This window comes from Scyliorhinus torazame, chromosome 2 (genome assembly GCF_047496885.1).
Source record: "Scyliorhinus torazame isolate Kashiwa2021f chromosome 2, sScyTor2.1, whole genome shotgun sequence".
Classification (NCBI taxonomy): Eukaryota; Metazoa; Chordata; class Chondrichthyes; order Carcharhiniformes; family Scyliorhinidae; genus Scyliorhinus; species Scyliorhinus torazame.
Window position 1 is genome coordinate 74,230,626 of NC_092708.1, and position 26,310 is coordinate 74,256,935.

At 43.4% G+C, this 26,310-nt stretch overlaps 1 protein-coding gene across 1 annotated transcript in view; it reads left to right on the plus strand.

The window, feature by feature from the left end:
- The window catches only part of actr3 (actin related protein 3), a 74,205-nt gene that overhangs the window by 40,633 nt on the left and 7,262 nt on the right, over window positions 1-26,310 (plus strand). The window contains exons 7-10 of the mRNA XM_072472991.1: window positions 14,899-15,042; window positions 20,675-20,848; window positions 20,961-21,053; window positions 23,040-23,165. Coding sequence (XP_072329092.1) covers window positions 14,899-15,042; window positions 20,675-20,848; window positions 20,961-21,053; window positions 23,040-23,165 — 537 coding nt within the window. The remainder of the gene's footprint in view (window positions 1-14,898; window positions 15,043-20,674; window positions 20,849-20,960; window positions 21,054-23,039; window positions 23,166-26,310) is intronic.

A 26,310-nucleotide genomic window follows, 5' to 3' on the forward strand; every position in this document is an offset into this window, starting at 1 on the left:
ATTTAACCGTCACACACAGAACACCATTAACTTGAACTCTGTACAATGCAAAGAGAAGTAAATTGCAATACAAATCAGTAAAAAGAAAGTTGTAACATTTCTACATTTTCCAGCTCCTCAAACATAGTCCACATTCTCTCTTCCAGTTCCGCTCTGTACGTCTGTCCCAAGCCTTCTGCCCTCACGAACGCCTCAGCCACCTCCGCTGTCTCAAAATAAAACTCTTTGGCGTTATATGTTAGTCTCAACTTCGCCGGGTCCACCATACCAAATCCTTCTTGTACAAAGCCACCTTCACTCGCCCAAACGCCGTTCGTCTTTTTGCCAACTCCGCCGTCAAGTCCTGGTAGATCCGAACCGCAGTACCATCCCACAGCACCTCACGCTTCTGCTTCGCCCAACTTAATACCTTCTCCTTCATGCAAAACTTATGGAAGCAGATTACTGCCCTTGGCGGCTCGTTCACTTTGGGCTTCGGCCTTAATGACCAATGAGCTCGTACAGGGTGGGGCTCTCACCCTCCCCCCATCAGCTCCGCCAACTTCTTAGCGAAGTATAATTTATGCAGTTTAATCGGGCATCATGGTAGGCACGGGCTGGGAGGGCCGAAGGGCCTGTTCCTGTGCTGTACACTTCTTTGTTCTTTGTATTGCATTGGCCTTGGGCCCTCTGTCCCTTCGGGCAAGCCCACAATTCTCATTGTGCCGCCTTGAGCGGTTTTCCAAGTCTTCCAGCTTTGCTCGGAGTCCTCTGTTCACCTCCACCACCCTCCTCAGCTCGTCCCCCATCGAGGTGACCTGAGGCTGTGTCGTGACACGGCCTCCTCCACTTCCTTCATCTTCTCGCCCTGCTCTCTCACCTTGGCCGATGCCTTTGCCACCGCCACCCTTACCAGGCCGATTGCCTCCTCCACCAATGACTTCAACGTGACTGCCGATTCCTTCCTCAAGGCCTCCATGTGCCGCGCAAACTGTTTTTCCAGCTCCACCGCCATCACCTCGGTCATCTCCTCCACCTTTAGTGCAGCCCCGCCTTGCAATTCGGCTTCCGCCATCCTGTCAACACTTTTGATCATCTTCTCCTTCAGCGGCGAACCCGCGTTTCCTCCTTTCTTCGACGCTGCTCTTTGCATCCTTTAGTGGCTTATTGTTTTTCTTCATCTTTTCTCCTCTCTCCCCCTTCACCCTCCTGTCCTTCATCAATCTGACATTCTTTTTTTGAAAAAAAAGGGGGAGAGAAAAAAAAAACTTTTACCAAACTTCCTTAAACCTTTCTTTCTCCTCTGCATTCACCCAGAGCCCCCCTGGGACCAGGCTTCAGCCTTCTTCCTCCTAGGTGTCAGCCATCCGACGTGGAGCCCCCTCCCTACATAGTGCCCTGGCCTCGGGCCTGCCGCCTCGGCCTCCTCGTAACTCCGCCCCCGCTGCTCTGACTTCTACGCCGCGCTGGGCCCAGCGCCTCACCGGCCGACACCCGCGTGGGGTTCTTCGCCGGTTTTTAAAGCCGCCCTGCTGGCTGCTCGTGACGGCCCCAAAGGCTGACGATAGTCGGGGGGGGGGCGTGAAGACTCGGGGATTTCCCCGAAATCGCGGCCACAGGCAGGAGCTCTTGTTGCTGCGGCTGCCCTGCTCGCCCATGCCACCGGAAGTCCTGTGAGTGGCAAACTTTAATAGTTCCAGTGAAGGGATCAGGTGGTTTGTATCTGGGATAGGTGCTCATAGATGTGAGGCATTCAACTGTTGCAGGCAGAGTGGAGCTTGACTGCAAAGAGATATTTAGGGTGTGAGCCACTGGGATTGATCTGTATTGATTGTGTTTCTGGTCACAGGGTTATTCATTCATTTTCACCATAACGTTAGTGGGGCATTGTCTTTATTTTTCTCTGGCCATATTCTCCCACAGCCCATATCTCAACATCATCGACCCATCTGATTTTTGTTAAATCGTCTATTGTTTTTGACCCTCCAGTTCTCCTTTAGTTGTTGCCAGATGAGACGGTTGGGTCTTTGTTCCCAATGTCTATACTTGGCTAACTTTAACTGTGCTGAGCAACTGTTTTGTTTCCTCAATTCCTAGCCTTGATCTAACGCATTCATTTGTTTTTCTATCCATCCAGCTGATTCTGGGCATCCTCGCCTTAGCCACATTTAATAGGGTCACCTTCTTCCAATGTCCTGTCTGGAACTGGAAATCAACACTATATTCAGACAGTAAAAGGGATGTCTGATGTATTTGTCAGAACTTGCTTGCCAAACATACTGCAACTTACTGTGAACTTCCTTAACTAATGTATCACATTTCAAAAGAAAAATACCACAACTGAACAATTATTTCCATTTTTTTTTTTACCGAACTTGATTAGTCTTTCTCCTCTATTCTCCGAATATTTATGTGCAGTTGCCAAAAACTTTAATTCAAAATCGTCAACAATTGACCTCGTTCTTGACACCCGAGTACGTCTATTCAGAGCACTTTCTTACAGAAGCAGTTAATAATTTAAAGATCTGATGTCTACCCTACTTCAGTTGCACTTTCTGACCTTAAAGGGACATTGAACAAAGCTGTACTCTGGAATAAGACATTTTTTTTTTTTTTTTTAAACAATCCCTTGATGCATATCAAAGAGACTATCTAGACATAACCAAACATGCACTGAAATAATGCCTTTAACATTCCGATGCGTTTCACAGGAATGTCATAAAACAAAATTCTGCATTGACCAAAATTAGGAGCTGTAACTAAACGTTTGCTCAAAAAGATAGGTTTTAAGGAACATTTTAGAGGAGGGAAAATTGTATTTATTATCTAGGGAGCTGAAGGCACAGCTCTTTTCATCAGGGGAGTGATGAAAATCAAGGATGTATAGGAGACTGGAATATTAGTACAGATTTCTGAAAGATACAGGATTGAAGGTTGCTACAGAGATGGTGAGAGGCAAAATACAGCAGGATCTGAGCACAGTACTGTCTACACATTGAATCGAGTGTGAAGTGGGAGTTCAGTGCAGAGTGGGAAGTAGTGCTGCTTTTTATTTTGTTTCCCTACCAGTGGTTGATGAACATTTTCCTTTTGTCTCCAAGTTAAAATACTGTAACTTGTTATTACTTTAGGTTACTAGTTACAAATTTAATTAAATAATCAAATAAATATAGGCATGATGAGTCATGATTGTGTTGGAGTTTGTGCAGTGTATTGCAGTCCCGGATGACCATATCTGTGCGAAGTGTCTGCAGCTTGAGTAACTTTGAATCAAGTTGTTGAGCTGCAGACACTGGTGCATCAGGGAGGAGATAAGTTACCTGGACGCTTTGTTCTGAGAGGCAGACACATCTCTTAGGTTCACTAAAGTTTAAAATTGATCCGTGGTCAGGGGCAGGAGCATGTGATTACTACTCTGGCTGTTATGGAGATCCAGGATGTAATGATGGAGGAACCTCAACCCTGGACTTTGACCAGCAAGTACTGGAATACTTGCTACCTGTATGAATGAGAACAAGAACTATGGGATGGATGAGAAAACTGATCATGACACCATGCTTCAAATGCCATTTAAGTGAGAGGACTTTAAAAGGAATATGGTACTGATCAGGTACAATGTAGTCAGGGGAATGGGTACAGTTCTCTGCAGTCGGGTGTTCTGAAGGTTGTGTTGTCTGCCAGTTGCCAAGGCTAAGGACACATCCTTGCAGTTGGAGACAAACCTGAAGTGAGAGGATCCAGTTGTTCTGGTCCACTTCGGAATCAACAACATGGGCGTCATTCTCCGACCCCCCAGCGGGTCGGAGAATGGCCGTTGGCCGCTGTGAATCCCGCTCCCGCCGGTTGCCGAAGTCTCCGGTACCGGAGATTGGGCGGGGGCGGGAATCGCGCCGGTTGGCGGGCCCCCCCGCTCGATTCTCCGGCCCGAATGGGCCGAAGTCCCGCCAATAAATTGCCTGTCCCGCCGGTGTAAATTAGAGTTGCTATTTACCGGCGGGACAAGGGGGCGTGGGTGGGCTCCGGCGTCGTGGGGGGGTGCGGGGCGATCTGACCCCGGGGGGTGTCCCCACGGTGGCCTGGCCCGCGATCGGGGCCCACCGATCCGCGGGCGGGCCTGTGCCGTGGGGGCACTCTTTCCCTTCCGCCTCTGCAACGGTCTCCACCATGGCGGAGGCGGAAGAGACTCTCCCCACTGGGCATGCGCGGGAAACTGTCAGTGGCCGCTGACACTCCAGCGCATGCGCCGCCCCGAATGTCATTTCCGCGCCAGCTGGCGGGGCAACAAACGCCGTTTCCGCCAGCTGGCGGAGCGGAAATCCCTCCGGCGCCGGCCTAGCCCCTCAATGTTGGGGCTCGGCCCCCAAAGATGCGGAGCATTCCGCACCTTTGGGGCGGCGCGATGCCCATCTGATTGGCACCGTTTTGGGCGCCAGTCGGGGGAGAATTCCGCCCCATGAGTGAACTGGGAATGATATTTTGCTGGGAGAGCTTGAGGAGTTAAGGTCCAAGTCAAAACACACAAGATCTCTCGTAATAATCTCTGGATTGTTGATTGTTGCCTAAGACCCAGACCAATTACTATGGAGTAAAGTCAGTTAGAGAATTAAAAGTGTGGCTCAAAGAATGGCGTGGGAGGACGGGGTTTTGATTCATGGAGCACTGACACTGGGGGGGTGAAGGAAATTATTCCAATGAGATGGACTTTTACCACCCTCCCTCTCTCCCCCCCCCCCCCCCCACCACCACCACCACCACTCAAATTGGGCTGAGATCAGTATCCTGGTGAATTGTATTACTGGGGCTATGGATATAGCTTTAAAATAAAGGTGGGATGGTGAGTTCAGTTGAAGGGAATTTTAAAAATTGAAAGAGAAAAGTTGAAGGCATAGAGCAGTGCAGAGATTTGGGTAAAGGCAAGCAGAGTGAGACAAGAGGGAAAGAGTTCAACAGTATTAGTGCATTTGTGAGTATATTTCATGGAAATACAAGTTGAAAATGCAATTTAAATCTCTATCTGGGTGCTTGAAGCATTCCTGGTAAGGTAGATGAACTAGTGGAACAAATAGAAATAAATGGTTTAGATCTAATCACCATTGCAGAAGCATGGTTATAAGGTGACCAAGATGGAGAAACAAATATTCCAGAGTACACTGCATTTTGAATAGCCAGTGGAAAAGGAGCTTTTCTGACCAGACCCCAACAGTGGCCAGGATACTGGACAGACAGCCCAATATTTTATTTTAATTTTGTAAGACTGAGAGGAAAAGATATCTCGCTCCAGAAGTGGTCTCGTGTATGAAATAGGGATATGGTATATTAAAACAAACGTTTTGCTAACACCGTATTTTTAAAAAACTTTAACATCACACCAGAAAATAGCTTACAATTACCCCTCAAACAATGCAACTCAATACAGTAAATACACAATCCTTAACTGCTATCTTTATTCCCACTTAAACAACAAAAAAAATAATCTCCGCTCTCAATCCACCTTAAATACCATTGGCACTCAGGAATACCTGCTTAACTGAGATGTTCTTAAAGAAAGATCTTTTGACATTGCTTTTTAAAAAAAAAAAAGACCTGAATCTTGTCACAATCATGCAGAAATGCTGGCTGTATTTGTTCATGAGCTGTTTCAGCTGGTTTGTTCACCTTTCTAACCTCTGTCTGCAAACATATCTTTTAACTGAATTCCAGAGAGCAAATTGCTTGATTTCTGTTCGCCGCTTCATCTAACTCACAACTGACTACTTTCCTATAACATTCCTGATACCGTACCTCCGCCTTTAACAGCATAGAATCACTACACTAAAAATGGCCATTCGGCCCATCGGATCTACCGACCGTCTGAAAGAGCAACCTGCCCAGGTCTCCACCTTATCCCCTGCAACCCCAGCTAACTCACACCCTTGGACACCAAGGAGCAATTTAGCACAGCCAATCAACCTAACCTGCACATTCTTGGACTGTGGAAGGAAACCGGAGCACCTGGGGGAAACCCACGCAGACACTAGGAGAATGTACAATCACAGACGGTCACCCAAGGCTGGAATTAAACCCGGGTTCTTGGTTTGGATTTGTTTATTGTCACGTGTACCAAGGTACAGTGGAAAGTATTTATCTGCGAGCAGCTCAACGGATCACTAAGTACATGAAAAGTAAAGGCGATAAAAGAAAATACATAATAGGACAACACCGGGTACACAATGTAACTAGATAACACAGGCATCGGGTGAAGCATTCAGGGGAGTAGTGTTAATGAGGTCAGTCCATAAGAGGTTCGTTTAGGAGTCTGGTAACAGTGGGGAAGAAGCTATTTTTGAGTCTGTTCGTGCGTGTTCTCAAGACTTGTGTCTCCTCCCTGATGGAAGAAGTTGGAAGAGTGAGTAAGCTGGGTGGGAGGGGTCTTTGGTTATGCTGCCCACTTTCCCCAGGCAGCGGGAGGTGTAGATGGAGTCAATGGATGGGAGGTAGGTTTGTGTGATGGACTGGGCTGTGTTCACGACTCTCTGAAGTTTCTTGCGGTATTGGGCTGAGTAGTTGAGTAAATGTGGACATGCCGAATTTCCTTGGTCTCCTGAGGAAGTATCGGCGCTGTTGTGATTTCTTGGTGGTAGCGTCGACGTGGGTGGACCAGGACAGATTTTTGGAGTTGTGTACCCCTAGGAATTTGAAACTGCGAACCATCTCCACCTATGTTGATGCTGACAGGGGTGTGTAAGGCACTTTGCTTTCTGAAGTCAATGACCAGCTGATTGTGGCGCTGTGAGGCAGCACTGCTAACCTCTGTGCCACCCCACGTCATCTTGTAATGAAATGAAATAAATCGCTTATTGTCACAAGTAGGCTTCAAATGAAGTTACTGTGAAAAGCCCCTAGTTGCCACATTCCGGCGCCTGTTCGGGGAGGCTGGTACAGGAATTGAACCATGGTGCTGGCCTGTCTTGGTCTGCTTTAAAAGCCAGCTCTTTAGCCCTGTGCTAAACCAGCCCCAGGTTTACTCCAAGCTGAAATCTAATTAACTCCACAGGGAACCTCCTTAACCCAAACAAAACTGATTTAGCCCAAGCTTTTTACGATGTCTTAATTGTGTTCCTGACTCCCGAAAGCTTAGTTGTTTTTCAAACTAGGATTTCTTTTAAAACATGATTGCAGTAGTCTCACACATACACACCGGTTTCTAACCCTTACTGCATCAAATACCTATAATACAGTACATCTGAAATTCCTACGTTCATCACAGAGCAGGAGGTAAGAATTGCACGCAACCAACTTGTCAGCAATACCGCTATACTCTGTTCAATACTACATTGCCATAGCTGGAGATACATCAATACACAGCCCCAAAAGCTGGTATGGGGTGGGGTGGGCGGGGCGGGAGGGCACCGCCTGGGGGGGACACAGCTGCGTGGGAACCAGGTGAGGAGCTGGATAAAAGGGGATGGCTAATCGACAAGGGGGGGGTAAAGAGCCCCCCAACCCGGCTGATCACGTGGAATGTGAGAGGGCTGAACGGGCCGATAAAGAGGGCACGGGTACTCGCACACCTTAAGAAACTTAAGGCAGATGTGGTTATGTTACAGGAGACGCATTTGAAACTGATAGACCAGGTTAGACTACGCAAAGGATGGGTGGGGCAGGTGTTTCATTCGGGGCTAGATGCGAAAAACAGGGGGGTGGCTATACTAGTGGGGAAGCGGGTAATGTTTGAGGCAAAGACCATAGTGGCGGATAGTGGGGGCAGATACGTGATGGTGAGTGGCAAATTACAGGGGGAGGCGGTGGTCTTAGTGAACGTATATGCCCCGAACTGGGATGATGCCAACTTTATGAGGCGCATGTTCGGACGTATCCTGGACCTAGAGGTGGTGAAGTTGGTAATGGGTGGAGATTTTAACACGGTGCTGGAACCAGGGCTGGACAGATCGAGGTCCAGGACTGGAAGGAGGCCGGCAGCAGCCAAGGTGCTTAAAGACTTTATGGAGCAGATGGGAGGAGTAGACCCATGGAGATTTAGCAGACCTAGGAGTAAGGAGTTTTCGTTTTTCTCCTATGTCCACAAAGTTTATTCGCGAATAGACTTTTTTGTGTTGGGAAGGGCGTTGATCCCGAAGGTGAGGGGGACGGAGTATACGGCTATAGCTATTTCAGATCACGGTGGACTTGGAGATAGGGGAGGAAAAAGAACGGCGTCCACCCTGGAGAATGGACATGGGACTAATGGCGGATGAGGGTGTGTGTCTAAGGGTGAGGGGGTGTATTGAAAAGTACTTGGAACTCAATGATAATGGGGAGGTCCAGGTGGGAGTGGTCTGGGAGGCGCTGAAGGCAGTGGTTAGAGGGGAGCTGATATCAATACGGGCACATAAAGGAAAGCAGGAGAGTAGGGAACGGGAGCGGTTGCTGCAAGAACTTCTGAGGGTGGACAGGCAATATGCGGAGGCACCGGAGGAGGGACTGTACAGGGAAAGGCAAAGGCTACACGTAGAATTTGATTTGCTGACAACGGGTACTGCAGAGGCACAGTGGAGGAAGGCACAGGGTGTACAGTACGAATATGGGGAGAAGGCGAGCAGGTTGCTGGCCCACCAATTGAGGAAAAGGGGAGCAGCGAGGGAAATAGGGGGAGTGAGGGATGAGGAGGGAGAGATGGTGCGGGGAGCGGAGAGAGTGAATGGAGTGTTCAAGGCATTCTATGAAAGATTATATGAAGCTCAGCCCCCGGATGGGAAGGAGAGAATGATGTGTTTTCTGGACCAGCTGGAATTTCCTAAGGTGGAGGAGCAGGAGAGGGTGGGACTGGGAGCACAGATCGAAATGGAGGAAGTAGTGAAAGGAATTAGGAGCATGCAGGCGGGGAAGGCCCCGGGACCGGATGGATTCCCAGTTGAATTTTACAGGAAATATGTGGACTTGCTCGCCCCACTACTGATGAGAACCTTTAATGAGGCGAGGGAAAGGGGACAGCTGCCCCTGACTGTGCCAGAGGCAACGATATCGCTTCTCCGAAAGAAGGAAAAAGACCCGCTGCAATGCGGGTCCTATAGGCCTATTTCCCTCCTGAACGTAGACGCTAAGATTCTGGCCAAGGTAATGGCAATGAGGATAGAGGATTGTGTCCCGGGGGTGGTCCATGAGGACCAAACTGGGTTTGTGAAGGGGAGACAGCTGAATACGAATATACGGAAGCTGCTAGGGGTAATGATGATGCCCCCACCAGAGGGGGAAGCGTAGATAGTGGTGGCGATGGATGCCGAGCAAGCATTTGATAGAGTGGAGTGGGATATTTGTGGGAGGTGTTGAGGAGATTTGGCTTTGGAGATGAGTATATTAGATGGGTACAGCTGCTGTATAGGGCCCCGATGGTGAGCGTGGTCACGAATGGACGGGGGTCTGCGTATTTTCAGCTCCAGAGAGGGATGAGGCAGGGATGTCCTCTGTCCCCATTATTGTTTGCACTGGCGATTGAGCCCCTGGCAATAGCATTGAGGGGTTCCAGGAAGTGGAGGGGAGTACTCAGGGGAGGAGAAGAACACCGGGTATCTCTGTATGCGGACGATTTGTTGTTGTATGTGGCGGACCCGGCGGAGTGGATGCCAGAGATAATGCGGATACTTGGGGAGTTTGGAGAATTTTCAGGATATAAACTGAACATGGGGAAAAGTGAGTTGTTTGTGGTGCATCCAGGGGAGCAGAGCAGAGAAATAGAGGACTTACCGCTGAGGAAGGTAACAAGGGACTTTCGCGACTTGGGGATCCAGATAGCCAAGAATTGGGGTAAATTGCATAGGTTAAATTTAACGCGGTTGGTGGAACAGATGGAGGAGGACTTCAAGAGATGGGACATGGTATCCCTGTCACTAGCAGGGAGGGTGCAGGCGGTTAAAATGGTGGTCCTCCCGAGATTCCTCTGTGTTTCAGTGCCTCCCGGTGGTGATCACGAAGGCTTTTTTCAAAAGGATTGAGAAGAGTATCATGAGTTTTGTGTGGGCCGGGAAGACCCCGAGAGTGAGGAAGGGATTTTTGCAGTGTAGTAGGGATAGGGGGGGGCTGGCACTACCGAGCCTAAGTGAGTACTACTGGGCCGCCAATATCTCAATGGTATGTAAGTGGATGGGAGAAGAGGAGGGAGCGGCGTGGAAGAGATTGGAGAGGGCGTCCTGCAGGGGGACTAGCCTACAAGCTATGGTGACGGCGCCGTTGCCGTTCTCACCGAAGAAATACACCACAAGCCCGGTGGTGGTGGCTACTCTGAAAATTTGGGGGCAGTGGAGACGGCATAGGGGAAAGACGGGAGCCTCGATGTGGTCCCCGATAAGAAATAACCATAGGTTTGCTCCGGGGAGAAGGGATGGGGGATTTGGAACATGCCAAAGAGCAGGAGTAACACAATTGAGAGATCTGTTTGTAGATGGGACGTTTGCAAGTCTGGGAGCGCTGACCGAAAAATATGGGTTGCCCCAAGGGAATGCATTCCGGTATATGCAACTGAGGGCTTTTGCGAGGCAACAGGTGAGGGAATTCCCGCAGCTCCCGACGCAGGAGGTGCAGGACAGAGTGATCTCAAAGACATGGGTGGAGGACGGTAAGGTATCAGACATATATAGGGAAATGAGGGACGAGGGGGAGATTATGGTAGATGAGCTGGAAGGGAAATGGGAAGAAGAGCTGGGGGAGGAGATTGAGGAGGGGCTGTGGGCTGATGCCCTAAGTAGGGTAAACTCATCGTCCTCGTGTGCCAGGCTAAGCCTGATACAATTTAAGGTGTTACACAGGGCGCATATGACTGGAGCACAGCTCAGTAAATTTTTTGGAGTAGAGGATAGGTGTGCGAGATGCTCGAAGCCCAGCGAATCACACCCACATGTTCTGGTCATGTCCGGCACTACAGGGGTTTTGGGTGGGGGTGACAAAGGTGCTTTCGAAGGTGGTGGGGGTCCAGGTCGAACCACGCTGGGGGTTGGCTTTATTCGGGGTTGCAGAAGAGCCGGGAGTGCAGGAGGCGAAAGAGGCTGATGTTTTGGCCTTTGCGTCCCTCGTAGCCCGGCGCAGGATACTGTTGATGTGGAAGGAAGCCAAGTCCCCGGGTGTGGAGACCTGGATAAATGACATGGCAGGGTTTATAAAGCTGGAACGGATTAAGTTCATCCTAAGGGGATCGGCTCAAGGGTTCACCAGGCGGTGGCAACCGTTGGTCGAATACCTCACAAAGATAGAGGGAATGGAAAAGAAGAAGACAGCAGCAGCAACCCAGGGGAGGGGGGGGGGGGGGGGGGGGGAACCAGAAGGACACTCAGGGATGTTAGTGTATAAGTAGAATATGTATAGGTTGTTGTTATAGGTAATTGTATACTGAACTGCTGAATTGTATTTTTGGAGAGTATTTATTTGGGACAAGGCAGTTGCCATTTAGTTTTGTTTTTTAATTTTGATGTTGTTTATATATTTATTTCTTGTTTAAAAAACTGGCCATTGTTACTTATATTGTTATAATACTGTGTAAAAGATACACAATGTACTGTTATGGTTGGCCAAAAATTTTGAATAAAATATATATTTTTTAAAATACACAGCCCCAAAAAATTGTCACGGCATTTTAGAAAAAGAATCCGGCATATGGTATAAGAAAAAAATTTAACTACTTTGATGGAATGTACTTTTCCCAGTGGGAAACATTTGGGTGTTGGTAAATGGTTGTTTGGACTGGAGATGTGTTAACAGTGCAATATCCCAAAATCAGAACTAGGCCAATCTTTTTCTTTTGCTGTATTAAACAGTTTATTTGTACTTGGGTGTACAGGCTGTAATCAATTTGCTTTTGGTGCACAAGTTTGTTAAAACATTGAGAAGGGCTGTAAAATACTTCAGTAATACTTGAAAGACACAAAGGTATAAATGAACTTGAAATACAGTTTTTTAAATTTATGCACAATTGGAAAGTAATTTAAAAAAAAAACAACAAGCAATATTATAGATTTTGTGTATAGTAATTTAACATACAAGAAGCAACATTGATATTTACAAAATAATGGTTAGAGTACTATCGCAGTCATGGGCATTAAACCAATGAAACATTTAACTTTTATATCAGGAACAAGAAACTAGTTATGAAAAGGGGTTTGAAATACGGAGGTGATTTCCACTGGAGCAAAGAAAGGATGAGGAATTTTAAATTCATGTTTTCTTCTATTCAGCAGGGAAAGATTATTCCCTCTGGCTGATATTTCTTCAGTGCCTTTCAAAAACTCAGGCCATCCCAAAGTGTTTTACAGCCACTTAAGTACTTTTAAAATGTGGTCCCTGTTGAAATGTATGAAACACTGCAATCAATCTGAGCACAGCAAGGTCCCACAGACAACAATGAGATATTAGCCACATAATCCCCCCAGGCCACTGGGGTGACTCCCTCCACGAGATGCTCAGTTATAAGGGACTATCAATTATGTGAGCAGCATTGCTCAGAAAAATCTTGCACACACAAGCTTGTTGAAGTTTTGTTGCAGAGTGAAATAAATGGAGGCATATATGCATCATCATCGATTAAAAGACAGAATGTGCTCTCAAAGCTGAATGGCCTATTTGTTTCTGATGTTTTGAGGTAGTGACTTAGGTTAAATTGGATAAATACTTTAAGCAGTAAAAGCTGCAAAGCTTGGTAAATGGAACTGAAAGATTAGTTCTGTTCGACTGGGATGAAACTTCATTTAGTCAAGGACAGCTTGGAATAGCAGTAATTTAATATATAGATATAGTGTGTTGACACTAGATAATAGAGTATACAGTAGAACCCAGGGAAAGAAAAAATATGCTCTTGGAGTAAGAGTATCTGAAGGTGGAAAACATTTTTGCTCGAACAGAATATATATTGTCATGCAAAAGTCTGAGTCCTGTTACCACCACAACAGTTCAGATTGCTCTTGCCTGTGCAGATGGATTAATCACCTACTCTATGAGCCTCTTGTGTTCTACGCCACATGTTTTACATACAGTATGCATGAACTTCTTGACCATTTTATCTTTTCTGTATTGGAAATTTAGCATTGCAACCTTTCATTGTAACCATATGGCATTCAAACTTTGTAATGCTTTAAAATACTTCTGAACTTACAATTTTTAACTTCCTGTTGACGTATTCTACTCATGCATTCACAATAACAATATTATAATCGTTATTAGTGTCACAAGTAGGCCTACATTAGCACTGCAATGGAGTTACTGTGAAAATCCTCTTGTCACCACACTATTGTCGCCTATTCGGGTACATTGGGGGAGAATTCAGAATGTCCAATTTCCCTAATAAGCACGTCTTTCCGGACTTGTGGGAGGAAGCTGGAGCACCCGGAGGAAACCCACACAGACACTGACAGAACGTGCAGACTCCATACAGACAGTGACCCAAGCCGGGAATTGAACCTGGGTCCCTGGTGCTGTAAAGCAACAGTGCTAACCACAGTGCCGCCCATTTCTCTTTGGTCATCCCAATTGTGCCTCCCAACATCATTCAGCTCTAGCTGTTTTGAAAAATTGACTACAACAATTCAAACATTGTAAGCTGATTTGTGCTCCACTATTATATATGATTTTTTTCATCTTTTAATTAGGTAAATTGGATATTCTGAATTCTCCCTCTGTGTACCTGAACAAACACTGGAGCGTGGTGACTAGGGGCTTTTCACAGTAACTTCATTGCAGTGTTAATGTAAGCCTACTTGTGACAATAAAGAAAAAGAATTATATTGTTTTTTTTACAAAAAAATATAATTCTTAGATGCTGACTCTTGCTTCCATCACTGCCCCCGGATGAGATTTTAATTCTTGACCCAATTGATTGCCTAGTTCATTGATTTATTGCCAAGCAGTTTTAATTTCTGTCCCAATACTTCTGCGTTGCGTTTAATTCATTGGCACAGTAGCACAGTGGGTAGCACTGTTGCTTCACAGCACAAGGGTCACTGGTTCGATTCCTGGCTTGGGTCATTGTCTGTGCAGGGTCTGCACGTTCTCTGTGTCTGTGCGGGTTTCCTCCAGGTGCTCCAGTTTCCTCCCACAAGTCCCGAAAGACGTGTTTGTTAGGTGAATTGGACATTCTGAATTCTCCCTCGGTGTACCCGAACAGGCTCTGTAGTGGGTGACTAGAGGATTTTTACAGTAACTTCAATGCAGTGTACAGTGTTAATGAAAGCCTACTTGTGACACTAATAAAGATTATTATTCTAATGTTATGAGGTGTTGTAGCAATATGTTGGAGCAAGATTATAGAGGGATCCTCACACTCCCTTGGTGCCACATTAAGGAACCGCACACATGCCATGAATCTCGGCCCAAACCCATACCTTCCCAAAAACCTTGCCACTCCAACCGATCAAACACCTCTGCGTCCTCCTGAGTAAAATAGTGATGTCAACATATTCATAATGTGGAGATGCCGGCGTTGGACTGGGGTGAGCACAGTACGAAGTCTTACAACACCAGGTTAAAGTCCAACAGGTTTGTTTCGATGTCACTAGCTTTCGGAGCGCTGCTCCTTCCTCAGGTGAGGAAGGAGCAGCGCTCCGAAAGCTAGTGACATCGAAACAAACCTGTTGGACTTTAACCTGGTGTTGTAAGACTTCGTACTGAACATATTCATAAGCCAAATACAGTTTGTGAATTTGATAACACGACGAGATCAAATAGGAACAAAGCCATCTGAATGTGTTCTTCCTGCACTTATTGTATTTCCCCCATGCGCCTTTTTTCTAACATTTCTGTTGTCTTTGAAATTGAAATGAATGTGATTTATGGTCCATGATCTATGCCAAAAGTAAATTGTGTTGACTTGAGGTTTTCTGTTGTTTTGAGACACTTCCAAGTGCTCCATTGTCTGGATTAATAATATTTCATATGTTTTTTCTTGTTTTTTCTTGCCCTTAAAAGGCTGAAGGATACGTGATTGGTAGTTGCATTAAACACATTCCAATTGCTGGTCGTGATATTACATACTTCATCCAGCAACTTTTGAGAGATCGAGAGGTGGGAATACCCCCCGAGCAGTCCCTGGAAACAGCGAAGGCTGTAAAGGTACAGTAACAATAACATGCATTTATATAGGCTGTCTTTGCAGAGTAAAACAGCCCAAAGGTGCTCCCTGAGCATTATCAAACAAAATTTGACACCAAGTCAGTGAGACACAACAGAACAATGAGGCTGACCAGGGAAACAGTGGCATAATCTAGTCAAGGTCCAAATAGCTGTAAAAATAGATCATATCAAAACACCAGGCTGGCTGCAGATCAGATATTATAGCTAGGGGTAACGTTTAGCTTAAATAGCCTCTTTCCCAAGTCAAAATTTGTAGTTCAATCCTGACTCAGCATTATTTGGCACTGAAGTCTGGCTCTCGTGCTCCATTATCAGCAGGTACTATACAAGAGATTTATCAGTACTTGTCAGCTTGGGCGTAAAAGATCTGAGGATGCGGTTTGAAAAAGAGCACTTGATTCTCCTGGTTTCTTTATTTGTTTCTGGGATCTTGTGTGCTATTTACTGATGCAACCGTGACTATGATTTTAAACTAATTTGATTGGAAACACTTGGTGTAAATGGAAATTTTCTGTTCTTCATAACTGTTTTCGTATTCATTTAACTCTAATTCTGAATTAAACATAGAATGTTCAACATTTTCAGTTATAGGAACAGGAGTGGGTATTTAACACCTCAAGGTTATTCTGCCATTCATTGAGATCACAGTTGATCTGCAACTTAATGCCATGTACCCACCTTTGCTCAAGATCTCTTTGATAAAAATCTCAATTTGAGTTAAAATTTGCATTTGTTCTAATATTAGTTGTCAGTGGTGTAAAAATTCCAAACTTCTATCACAATTGCGAGTAGTTTTTATCTACCTTGTCTGTTCCCTTTAATATCCTGAAAACCTTAACCAAATCGCCTCCTGCTTTACAGCGCTTTACAACTTAACTCCTGAAGTCTGGTATCATTCTGGTAAACCTTCGCTGCCCTCTTTCAAAGTCCAATATATCTTTCCTGAGGTGTGCACAGATCTACTCAACAGTACTCTAGAATATGGTCCAGAGAGGACTTTGTAATGCAATCACATGACTTATACCCCTACCTGCCACCCACCACCTCGCTTTATGTTAGCCCTTTGGGTATGAAGGCCAGTTTTTTTTCCCATTTAGAATGTACTGCTTATTCTTTATAGCTCCACTGACTTCACATTTGCCACAGTATAGCCAATCATGTAAACTGTCAATATCTATGCAATTTTTGTTTCCATCTACACTGTTTATAATGGCACTTAACTTTGTCATCACCAAACTTCCATGCGGGTTTCTATCCTATCATCTAAGACATAAATAAATATGGTGAATACGCGAGGCCCCAAATTCAGAATCTTGCAGTGCACCATTCGTCACATCGAACCAACTAGAGTCCCTGCTTATCCCTATTTTCTGTCTCATGTCGCTCAGCCAATTTCCTAACCAGGTCAGTTGTCTGCCCTCAATCCCCTGGGCTTCAGCTCTGGCTAGCAGTCTATATTATGTGGGACTTTATCAAATGTCTGCCGGGAGTCCATATAAATAACAGCCAAAGACATTTGCTTGTTCATCTTTAATCACTTCAAAAAGTTCAATCCAGTTCATCAGATATGACCTGCTCTTTACAAATCTATGATTGTTTTCCATCCAGGTTCAAGGTATCAATACATTTCATTTGCTGAAGTAGAGTGTAGTAATTATATTGGAACGGCACTAAGCTAACACGTCTATTTAAAATGCAGTTAGTTATTCTGTGGCTACTGCTGTTAGATCAGTAGCCCAATATGTATTGAGCTTGTTTTCATTACCGTGTTTATGCTACCTGAATGCAATTTAGATGATCAGGTCAGAAAGGCTTTGCTCCTGAACATTAAAGTTTAGTTGTTTTCTGAGCTAAGCTGAGAGTTAACACTCAAGATTTTAACGAGACACTGGCTGAATTTCTAATGCATCAGTGGAGTTTAATGTGATTCCTCAGCACTTTACACACTTATTTAAGTACACCACCGTTAAATGCCATGCACTGTCAAACTCAACCAATGCAACTGCCTTTTTCAGCAAGCCTCTTCTACCCCATTGAAGTCAGGTCGGGGCCAAATTCCAAAGTTATGTAGTGACTTCTGCTTTGCAGCAACTAAAATGTTTTGCGTTACAACCTTAGAAATTGCAAATACTTAGTCGCATAGTGGTTAGCATTGCTACCTCACAGCGCTAAGGACCTGGGTTTAATCCGGGCCCAGGGGTCACTCTGTGTGGAGTTTACACATTCTCCCGTTATCTCTGTGGGTCCCACAACCCAATGATGTGCAGGGTAGGTGGATTAGCCACGCTAAATTGCCGCATAATTTAATTTTAAAAAAAATAAATTGCCAATACTTGGTGGATTTTTTAAATCTTTAATCTTGAGTGCCATATCATTACTATTCCAGTTGCAATAAAATATATCCTTCCATTTACTTACTCATTCTTGCCTTCCTCATCAGCATTGTAAATAAAGCTCTTTCTTCCACTAAAGGACCATCATCTTCGTGCTTTATTTTAACAACAGCAGTAAATAAACATTAGTATGAGAAAATACGGGCATCCCGGTAGCATAGCGGTTAGCACAGTTGCTTCACAGCTCCAGGATCCCAGGTTCGATTCCCGGCTTTGGTCACTGTCTGTGCGAAGTCTGCACGGTCTCCCTGTGTGTGCGTGGGTTTCCTCCGGGTGCTCTGGTTTCCTCCCACAGTCCAAAGATATGCGGGTTAGGTGGATTGGCCATGCTAAACTGCTCTTGGTCTCCAAAAAGGTTAAGTGGGGTTACTGGGATAGGGTGGAGGTGTGGGCTTGGGTAGGGTGCTCTTTCCAAGGGCCGGTGCAGACTCTGGGCCGAATGGCCTCCTTCAGCACTGTAAATTCTAATTTAAAAAAATCTATAAAATAAAACCGTTCTGGACTCTTGATTTATATTAATTCACATGTCACTTTAACAAAAATTGGCTGCAGCAAATTCCCCTTTGTCATTAGTCAATTCAACTTATTAATTTAAACACTTTTTCTAAGCAAAAGCACTGCCTGTGCTATTTTTAATTCAAGCAATTGGATAATTTGATGTTCTCTGACCTATTCTCTCCATTTTAAAGTGGGCAGCACGGAGCATTGTGGATAGCACAATTGCTTCACAGCTCCAGGGTCCCAGGTTCGATTCCGGCTTGGGTCACTGTCTGTGCGGAGTCTGCACATCCTCCCCGTGTGTGCGTGGGTTTCCTCTGGGTGCTCCGGTTTCCTCCCACGGTCCAAAGATGTGCAGGTTAGGTGGATTGGCCATGATAAATTGCCCTTGGTGTCCAAAATTGCCCTTCGTGTTGGATGGAGTTACTGGGTTATGGGGATAGGGTGGAGGTGTAGACCTTGGGTAGGATGCTCTTTCCAAGAGTCGGTGCAGACTCAATGGGCCGAATGGCCTCCTTCTGCATTGTAAATTCTATGATTGAATTAACAGGAATAGTGGGAATATACTGAAGACTTCTAGAAATATGATAAAAGTAAGTGCCAACTGATGGGTGAAGATTTGAAGTGTTTTGTTTGCACGTTTCTGGACTTGCAAGGAAATAATGTTATACACAGTTTAGCAATATGATGATCTATATCATTTTAGTTCATTTTAACATATTTCAAAATTAAGTGGTATTTAATTGTTTATACTTGCTCTGAAAAAGCCAAAGGTACATTGTTACCTTTCTTTGTTTCAGCAGACAACAGCAATGTAGTTTTGTATTTCGAACAAACTAAAGATAGTATATTTTTCACAAGACGCTACTACACAGACACTGCAGCAACAAAATTAACTTTGGTGTTTATTGCAGTCACAGTTTAAAAAAAACATTTAAGTGATCTTTATTTGATCAAGAACACCTTTCCAAATGTAAACTGCAAGCCCTGTGAAGTGTTTGTATTCTGGTACTGGAATGTGCATATTTTTGATACATAAGTGCATTACACAATCTCATTATTGGCACCTCTGGTTGACAAACAAACACACTGGCAGCTGTCAGTTTAATATTTTTAGATATTGCAATTTTTCAGACTTCGGTGCGCAACAGTTGGGAAATTTTCATGTCTATATAAATTAACCATTATAGCTTAACTTCAATATTAAATTGTGATAGAACACACAAGCTGCATTCATTTTGAATAAGACAAAATTCTTGCATAACATGTAAAACTAGAATTGACAGCTCTGTTTGCATTCTTTTGGGAAATTTACCTTTTGATAAAAGTTGAAAGTATTTTGAACAATGAAAAGATTAAATATTTTCTTTGTACTCCATTTTCACCTCTTCTCCTGAGGACAGTGGCTTGAACTGGAATATGGGGCTGGATTCTCTGTTTTGGAGACGAAGTCCCCACGCCAGTGTGAAAACGGTGGTCTTTAACTCCAGGAAAACTGGCGTCAAAAGGCCATCGATTCCCTGTTTTGCTGGGGACTAGCAGGGAGGCAGCGTAAAGCTCGCCGCTCTAGCTGCCGATACGGCCCACACCAGCACTTCCAGTTCAGAGGCTGCGCATGTGCACGGCGGCTGCCTGCAGCGGCTGTTCCGTGCTCCATGGCTGACTCAGCCCACAGACCTGGACCGCCAAAGTAGTGCCCCATCGGACGCTCACGCACCCCAGACCGCCTGCCCACAAAGCCCCCAGCCCCGAATGAAGCCCCCCCCCCCCCCCCACCCACCGATCGACCCCTGACTATGGCGAGTCTGCAGCCGCCACGTGAGGTTCCCGAACAGCTGGGACCATGAGAGTCCCAGGCTGTTGGGAATTCGGTCGGTCGGGGACGGAACATCGAGGGGTGGACCTCAGATAATGGCCTGAGGCGGTGGATAATCGGCGTGGCGTACTCCATGAGTAAGCTGCTTTTCAGGGGGCGGAGAATTCAAAAACCGGCGCCGCTCCGATTTTGACGGTAAAGCGGATTCTCCACCCCGTCGCCGAATGTGATTTTGGTGTCGAGGAGCGGAGAATCAAGCCCAAGATGCCTAGATCTCTTGCTATCGGCGTATATTCCATCCAAGTGGCTGTTTATAGGAGCCTCAGTGGTGAGTTTCTTTGCAAACTGTTGGGCCATGAAAGGTTGAAGGTTGCAGCTTTCCTCACCATCACATACATATGCACTTCTACTGAATAATGGCCATTGGGAGTAATGGCTATTTATTTTCCCCTCTTCACTTAATTCAGGGAAAATCTTTTAAAATCCTACTCACCCTGTCTATAATCAACTTACTCATGCCAGGCAATGAATCTAAAGTGGGATATTTTGTGGTAGTACCTTATCACACCATATGATACATAGGCCCCTTGACGGTTAGTATATCTTTATATGGAAGCAATCTCAGAATTATTTTTAAGAATCCCTGTTCATATAGCAAGCTTGAATAGTACAGTGCAAAGCGCTATTTAATTTCAATGTATATTGAAATATGTATGGTAGGGATTTGCATTTTTAACTATTGCATACATATTTGGCAATTTATTGTGATTAATACAATATTTACATGTCGCCTTCGGAGATGATTGACAAATAGTTTGTGTTCGGTTTTGTAAGGACTGATTTTGATGGGTAGTAAGTGTGAACCTAGATTTGCTTACTTTTGTTTTATTTCTGTCTACTAAAGGAACGTTTTAGTTATGTTTGCCCAGACTTGGTAAAAGAATTCAGCAAATATGATACAGATGGTACTAAATGGATCAAACAGTACACTGGAGTCAATGCCATCTCCAAAAAAGAATTCACCATTGATGTAGGCTATGAGCGATTTTTGGGTCCTGAAATTTTCTTTCATCCAGAGGTAACTTTTATTTGCTGTACTTAACCTTTTCATCACAATATTTCAATCACCATCTGAATTATATTATCCAGGTTTGTTACTGGTAACTAACATGATGATTTTCTACATCTAGTTTGCAAATCCTGATTTCACACAACCCATCTCAGAAGTAGTAGATGAAGTCATTCAGAACTGTCCCATTGATGTTAGACGTCCACTTTATAAGGTTAGTGTTCCAAATGTGTGGAATTATTGCTTTGTACATATGCACATCAGCTAGTTTTCTAAGTACCTGGGAAGGTACTGTAACCTTTGAATCCAAATCATACTCGTCCTTTTCTACCTTTTCATTTGCAAATGTTTGATCAATTTGAACTAGGTTTCCAAGTTTGTCATGAATGTTGATTAGAAACAATAATGATTCCGATACTGTAGCACCTAACTCAATACGGGAAAAAAAATGCTCATGTTTTCTACTCTTCAACCAATTTGTTGCATACATCCAAATTTCCCGGTTTGTGTGAGACGCAGTGCTAGCATAGTGATAATGTCACTGAACTAGTAATCCAGAGACAGGCTGATGAAATGAAAATCGCTTATTGTCACAAGTAGGCTTCAATGGAGTTTCTGTGAAAAGCCCCTAGTCGCCACATTCCGGCGCCTGTTCGGGGAGGCTGGTACGGGTATTGAACTGTGCTGCTGGCCTGCCTTGGTCTGCTTTAAAAGCCAGCTATTTAGCCCAGTGTGCTAAACCAGCCCCTATGCTTTGGGGGCACACATTCAAATCCCACCACAGCAACTGCTGGAATTTAAATTCAATTAATAAAATCTGGAATTAAAAGCGAGTCTCAATAATGGTGACCATAAAACTTATCAATTGTAGTGAAAATGCACCTGGTTCACAAATGTCCTTTAGGGAAGGATATGGGCCATCCTTACTCTGCCTGGCCAAAAAATTACTCCAGACCCATAGTAATATGGTTGACACTTACTAGACCATTTAAGTCCCTTAGATCAAGGGAAATTAGGGGCGGGCAACACATGCTGGCCATACTCCATAAAAGAATAAAGAAAAATAAAAGTCTCTTTGAGATTTATTGTTTAAGAACCCTTAAAGCCACATCCATTTTCTAAGTCATTAATTTTACCCGCAGGAAGAACTTTTGAAGGAATGTTCGGTATAGATCTGTTGTAATTTATGCTGTATTAAATCCCACTGAACCAAATATCTTTTACTGCCCTGATATTTGATATTTATCAATATGATAGGGTGCTTTCTGCCCTTTTTCAATTCCCCTGTTAGTTCTACAGATCTTTGATAGACTTACTTGCTGCTCAGTCACAATAGACATTGTTCATATAATGTGCTATAACCTACCTTTACAGAGAATGCATAGCAATAAGAATTCACTGAATATGGCAACATAAAAAAATGATTAGAGCAGATACTGTTTGGAAACATTGTGGTATGGGCAAGTGAGGCTCCCCATCTGAAAGCTCAATGGAGATTCATACCCAAGAAAGGAAACTGACCAATGGCAATTTGAAAGTTGCATATTTACTTCAACATGTAGTTTTGGTCTTTTACCCTCCTATGTCACATACTGGTATTACTGTTTTGGTATGATTGATTTTTTGTTTTTGTTTCCGGCCATCATATTTTAAAGAAACACAGTCTTTATTATAATTATCTTTGCCCTCATATTTTGGTAACACAACTTCCCTATTCCCCAAGGTTCTGGCTTTCTTAGTGAGCATACTACTCCTGTTACTTTTATCCTTTTAAAGTTATCTTTATTTCCAGAACTCTATTTTATTTTATTATTTTTAACTATTTCTGTCAATTACATCTTGGATTTTTTTTTCACGATTTATAATTTATTTACACATGCTCCAAAGATTTATCAAAATTTAGATAATATTCACAATTCTTTAAATTTCTGTGCTCTGAATTTTCCATCTGCTCTCATTAGTTTGGAAAATCTGTTTGAAAATTCTAGTCTACTTTTTTTTTTTTTGTTGAGCTTTCCAATATTCTTCATTGTGACCAAATAAAAGCTCCACATTAGTTGGTAGCACAATTGGTTAGCATGAAAAGTAATAACTTTCCTTTAATAGCTTGCTATCAACTTTGTGTATTGTCTGGATAAAGATGAAAATTGTGCAAAGCCCTGAACGGTTTAAGGCTGAAGAAATGTTGTGTGTCTTTCAGAATGTTGTCCTCTCTGGTGGCTCAACCATGTTTAGAGATTTTGGACGCCGTTTACAAAGAGATTTAAAGAGGACAGTAGATGCCAGACTTAAACTAAGTGAAGAATTGAGTGGTGGAAAACTAAAGGTTTGTTGTAATAAATTAAATCAAAATGGATATCCAACATACAGTCCAAAGATAAATGTGCTTGCTAGTTTTGTCACTACTTTCGTTGAAAATCGATTTTGAAGGAAAAAAATGTTCTTAAAGCTTGCCTGTTTTTCATGCTCTCCATTGGCATGCTGTTTGGCAGACTGCACAAACACTTGTATTCAAACTGAAGCTTTGGTGCACTGAATGTTTTTTTAAATCTGAAATTGCAAATATTACTCAAATTGGTGACCTCACTCTTCTGAGTCAGCAGCTTTGGGTTCAAGATCTTTCAGTTTCAGTTGAAACAAACCTGTTGGACTTTAACCTGGTGTTTTAAGACTTCTTACTGTGCTCACCCCAGTCCAACACCGGCATCTCCACATCATTTCAGTTTTAAGTGCACAAACTAGGTGCAGAGATTTTCCAAGGAGTCTGTGATGCAGGGCCAGCCTTCTGGGTGGGCACGTTTGTATCGGCTTTGGGTGCCATGATCTCATTCATGTCTTTAAATAAATATCTAATTTCTGAAACTCATTATTAAAACATTCTTTATAGGCAGTGCTTTCATATAACATCATATATACAAAGATAGGAATTAGGAGCAGGATTAGGACATTCAACCCCTCAAGCTTGCTCTGCCATTTGATAACATCATTGCTGATCTGATTGTGGCCTCAACTCTCCTTACCTTTTGACTCCCTTCTCAATCTAACTCACCTTTAAAAATATTCAGTGACCTTGCCTCTATTACTCTCTGCGTTCAGGTAAAACTTAGATTGACAAGGCTTTGTGGGGATGTGGGATGAGTCGTCTATATTATAATTCCCGAACTGCAATAATTTGAAATTAGGTCCCTCAACCAATAAGTGTTTGAGAACCACTGTCCTAAGCTTTAGTGCAGCACTAAAATAATGCTGCTTTGTCAGAGATGCTATCTTTATGGTATGTTAAATGAAGTCCTGTATTGTTCTCCTGGACCATGTCCAAGTAAAAGAAGGGTGTCTTGCTCGGTGTTGCTTCCACACACCAAAAACAGATTATCTGGTCGTTCATTAATGTGCTGTTCCAGGACCCTGCTGTGCATCAATTGTTGTATTATGTTTATCTGCAAAGCAGTGCTGCAAAGGTGACACATGGGCTGTAATGTTGGGGTAATTTGATTAGGCTATTTATAAATCCATACAAGGGAAACAAGTTTGTTTTTTTACTCGTTTTTCACAAAGTGGTCTTTAAAATGAGTATGCAGCTTGATTCATATTTATTGCTTGGCCTTTCTGAGAGCAGTTCAAATTAGCACAGAAGGTATCTTGCCAAGTTTCCTTGAAAAGCATCTACCAAATCCATAACCTCTGCACTTAGAAAGACTAGGGTAGAAAAGGTATGGGAACACTACACCTGCAAGTTCTTGTCCAAGCCACAACCCATCCTGACTTGCAACTATATTGCACTTCCTTCATTACCACTGGGTCAAAAACCTTGAATAACCTTTCCAACAGTATAGTTGATGTACCTATACGAGATGGATTGCAGTGGTTCAAGAAGGTGACTCAACATAACCTCTTGTTAGGAATGGACACAAATGGTCGCTTTCCTAGCTTGCATCCCATGAAATAATTTTAAAATGACCATTGTGATGGATTCATGTTTAGTCGCATTCTTTAGGCTTAAAGATCACAGAATCAGATTTATTTGATTTGAAATTAGAAAGGAAGAAGTGGGTTGTTCTGAGACTCTCATCCTATCTTAATTTCCTATCTTAATTTCCAAGACCTGCTTAGACCTTTGCCTCATAACTAATGGGAATCTATCAGATCTTTCCTTTGGAGCCTGAATTTACAAGTACTTAACAGTCCAAAAATGTTTTATCAAGGCAAGAAAATGGCAGTTGTTTTACTTTATTAAGACAATAGACTATTTAATGCAGCATTAGACCTACAATATTGAACAATTTAATCTATAAGGAGAAATTCAAAATAACCCTCCATGTATCAGTCAAATAAATGTTTCAAAGACAACCATAGAATTCAAAATTTGTTTGATTTCAAGGCTATATGTAGGGAAATAAATTACCAATTGTGATGAATGGAACAAATTGTCATTTTATACATTTTGTAGTGATACTAAAACCTGGGTTAAGATGCATGCAGGCACTATGACTGCTGAAGCTGTGATTAAGGTGTCGTAAAAGTGAGATATTCATTTCTTTGCAGGTGGTATTCTGCTAATAGATCTTGAGAACCATTTTCTTGTTTACAGATAGCTAGCTAATGGAATATTGTTTGGGTTTGAAGGATCACTGGGGTGTAGATAATTTGAGGGATATTGTGTATGGTCCTGGCTATACACAAGTCAAATAAAAATGAAATGAAATTTGCTTATTGTCACAAGTAGACTTCAAGTGAAGTTGCTGTGAAAAGTCCCTAGTCGCCACATTCCGGCACCTATTCGGGGAGGCTGGTATGGGAATTGAACCCACGCTGCTGCCCTTGTTCTGCTTTACAAGGCAGCTGTTTAGCACAATGGCATCTTGTAAGAAGAGACAAAAGAATGCTTTAGGCTTTGGGTCCAGTTGATGGAGGAGCCAGGTATGTCTGCAAAGTCATTTGGTTCTAGAACTCTCATGTTTCAGTTTCGTCCTGAAAGGAGCGCTCTCCAAAGATTCTGCACCGAGAAAAGCAAGTAGAAACCTGGCTGTTAACTTTATTCATGAATGATATTTGAAATATATTGGTTTGCTTAATTGGAATATAGTGGCAGGTTTAAGAAGTAAGTTAAGGTTTTCTCTTTTACATAACTTAACTGTAAAATCCTTTCTTTGCTAATGTGACTAATTATGTGTTTAAATTGAAGTTTGGTTTAAAATACATAATACCTATTGGTCAGTGTTATTACTCTTGTGGTGCAGTAACATTTCATCACAGTTTTACAAATTGCAAATAGTTGGGTTCTCGACTGGGTTCTTAACATCCAAAATACTGAGGCATCTGCTAAATGTGTTGCTTGTCAATGGTAGCATATGTGCTATAAATTCAATAACTTAATTTCCCATTGAAGAACTTTTCACTTAATGAGTGATGTCCAGCTGTGATTAGTTTATAAATCAGCCTCCAGTATCCAAAATACTCCAGTGTTTATCTTT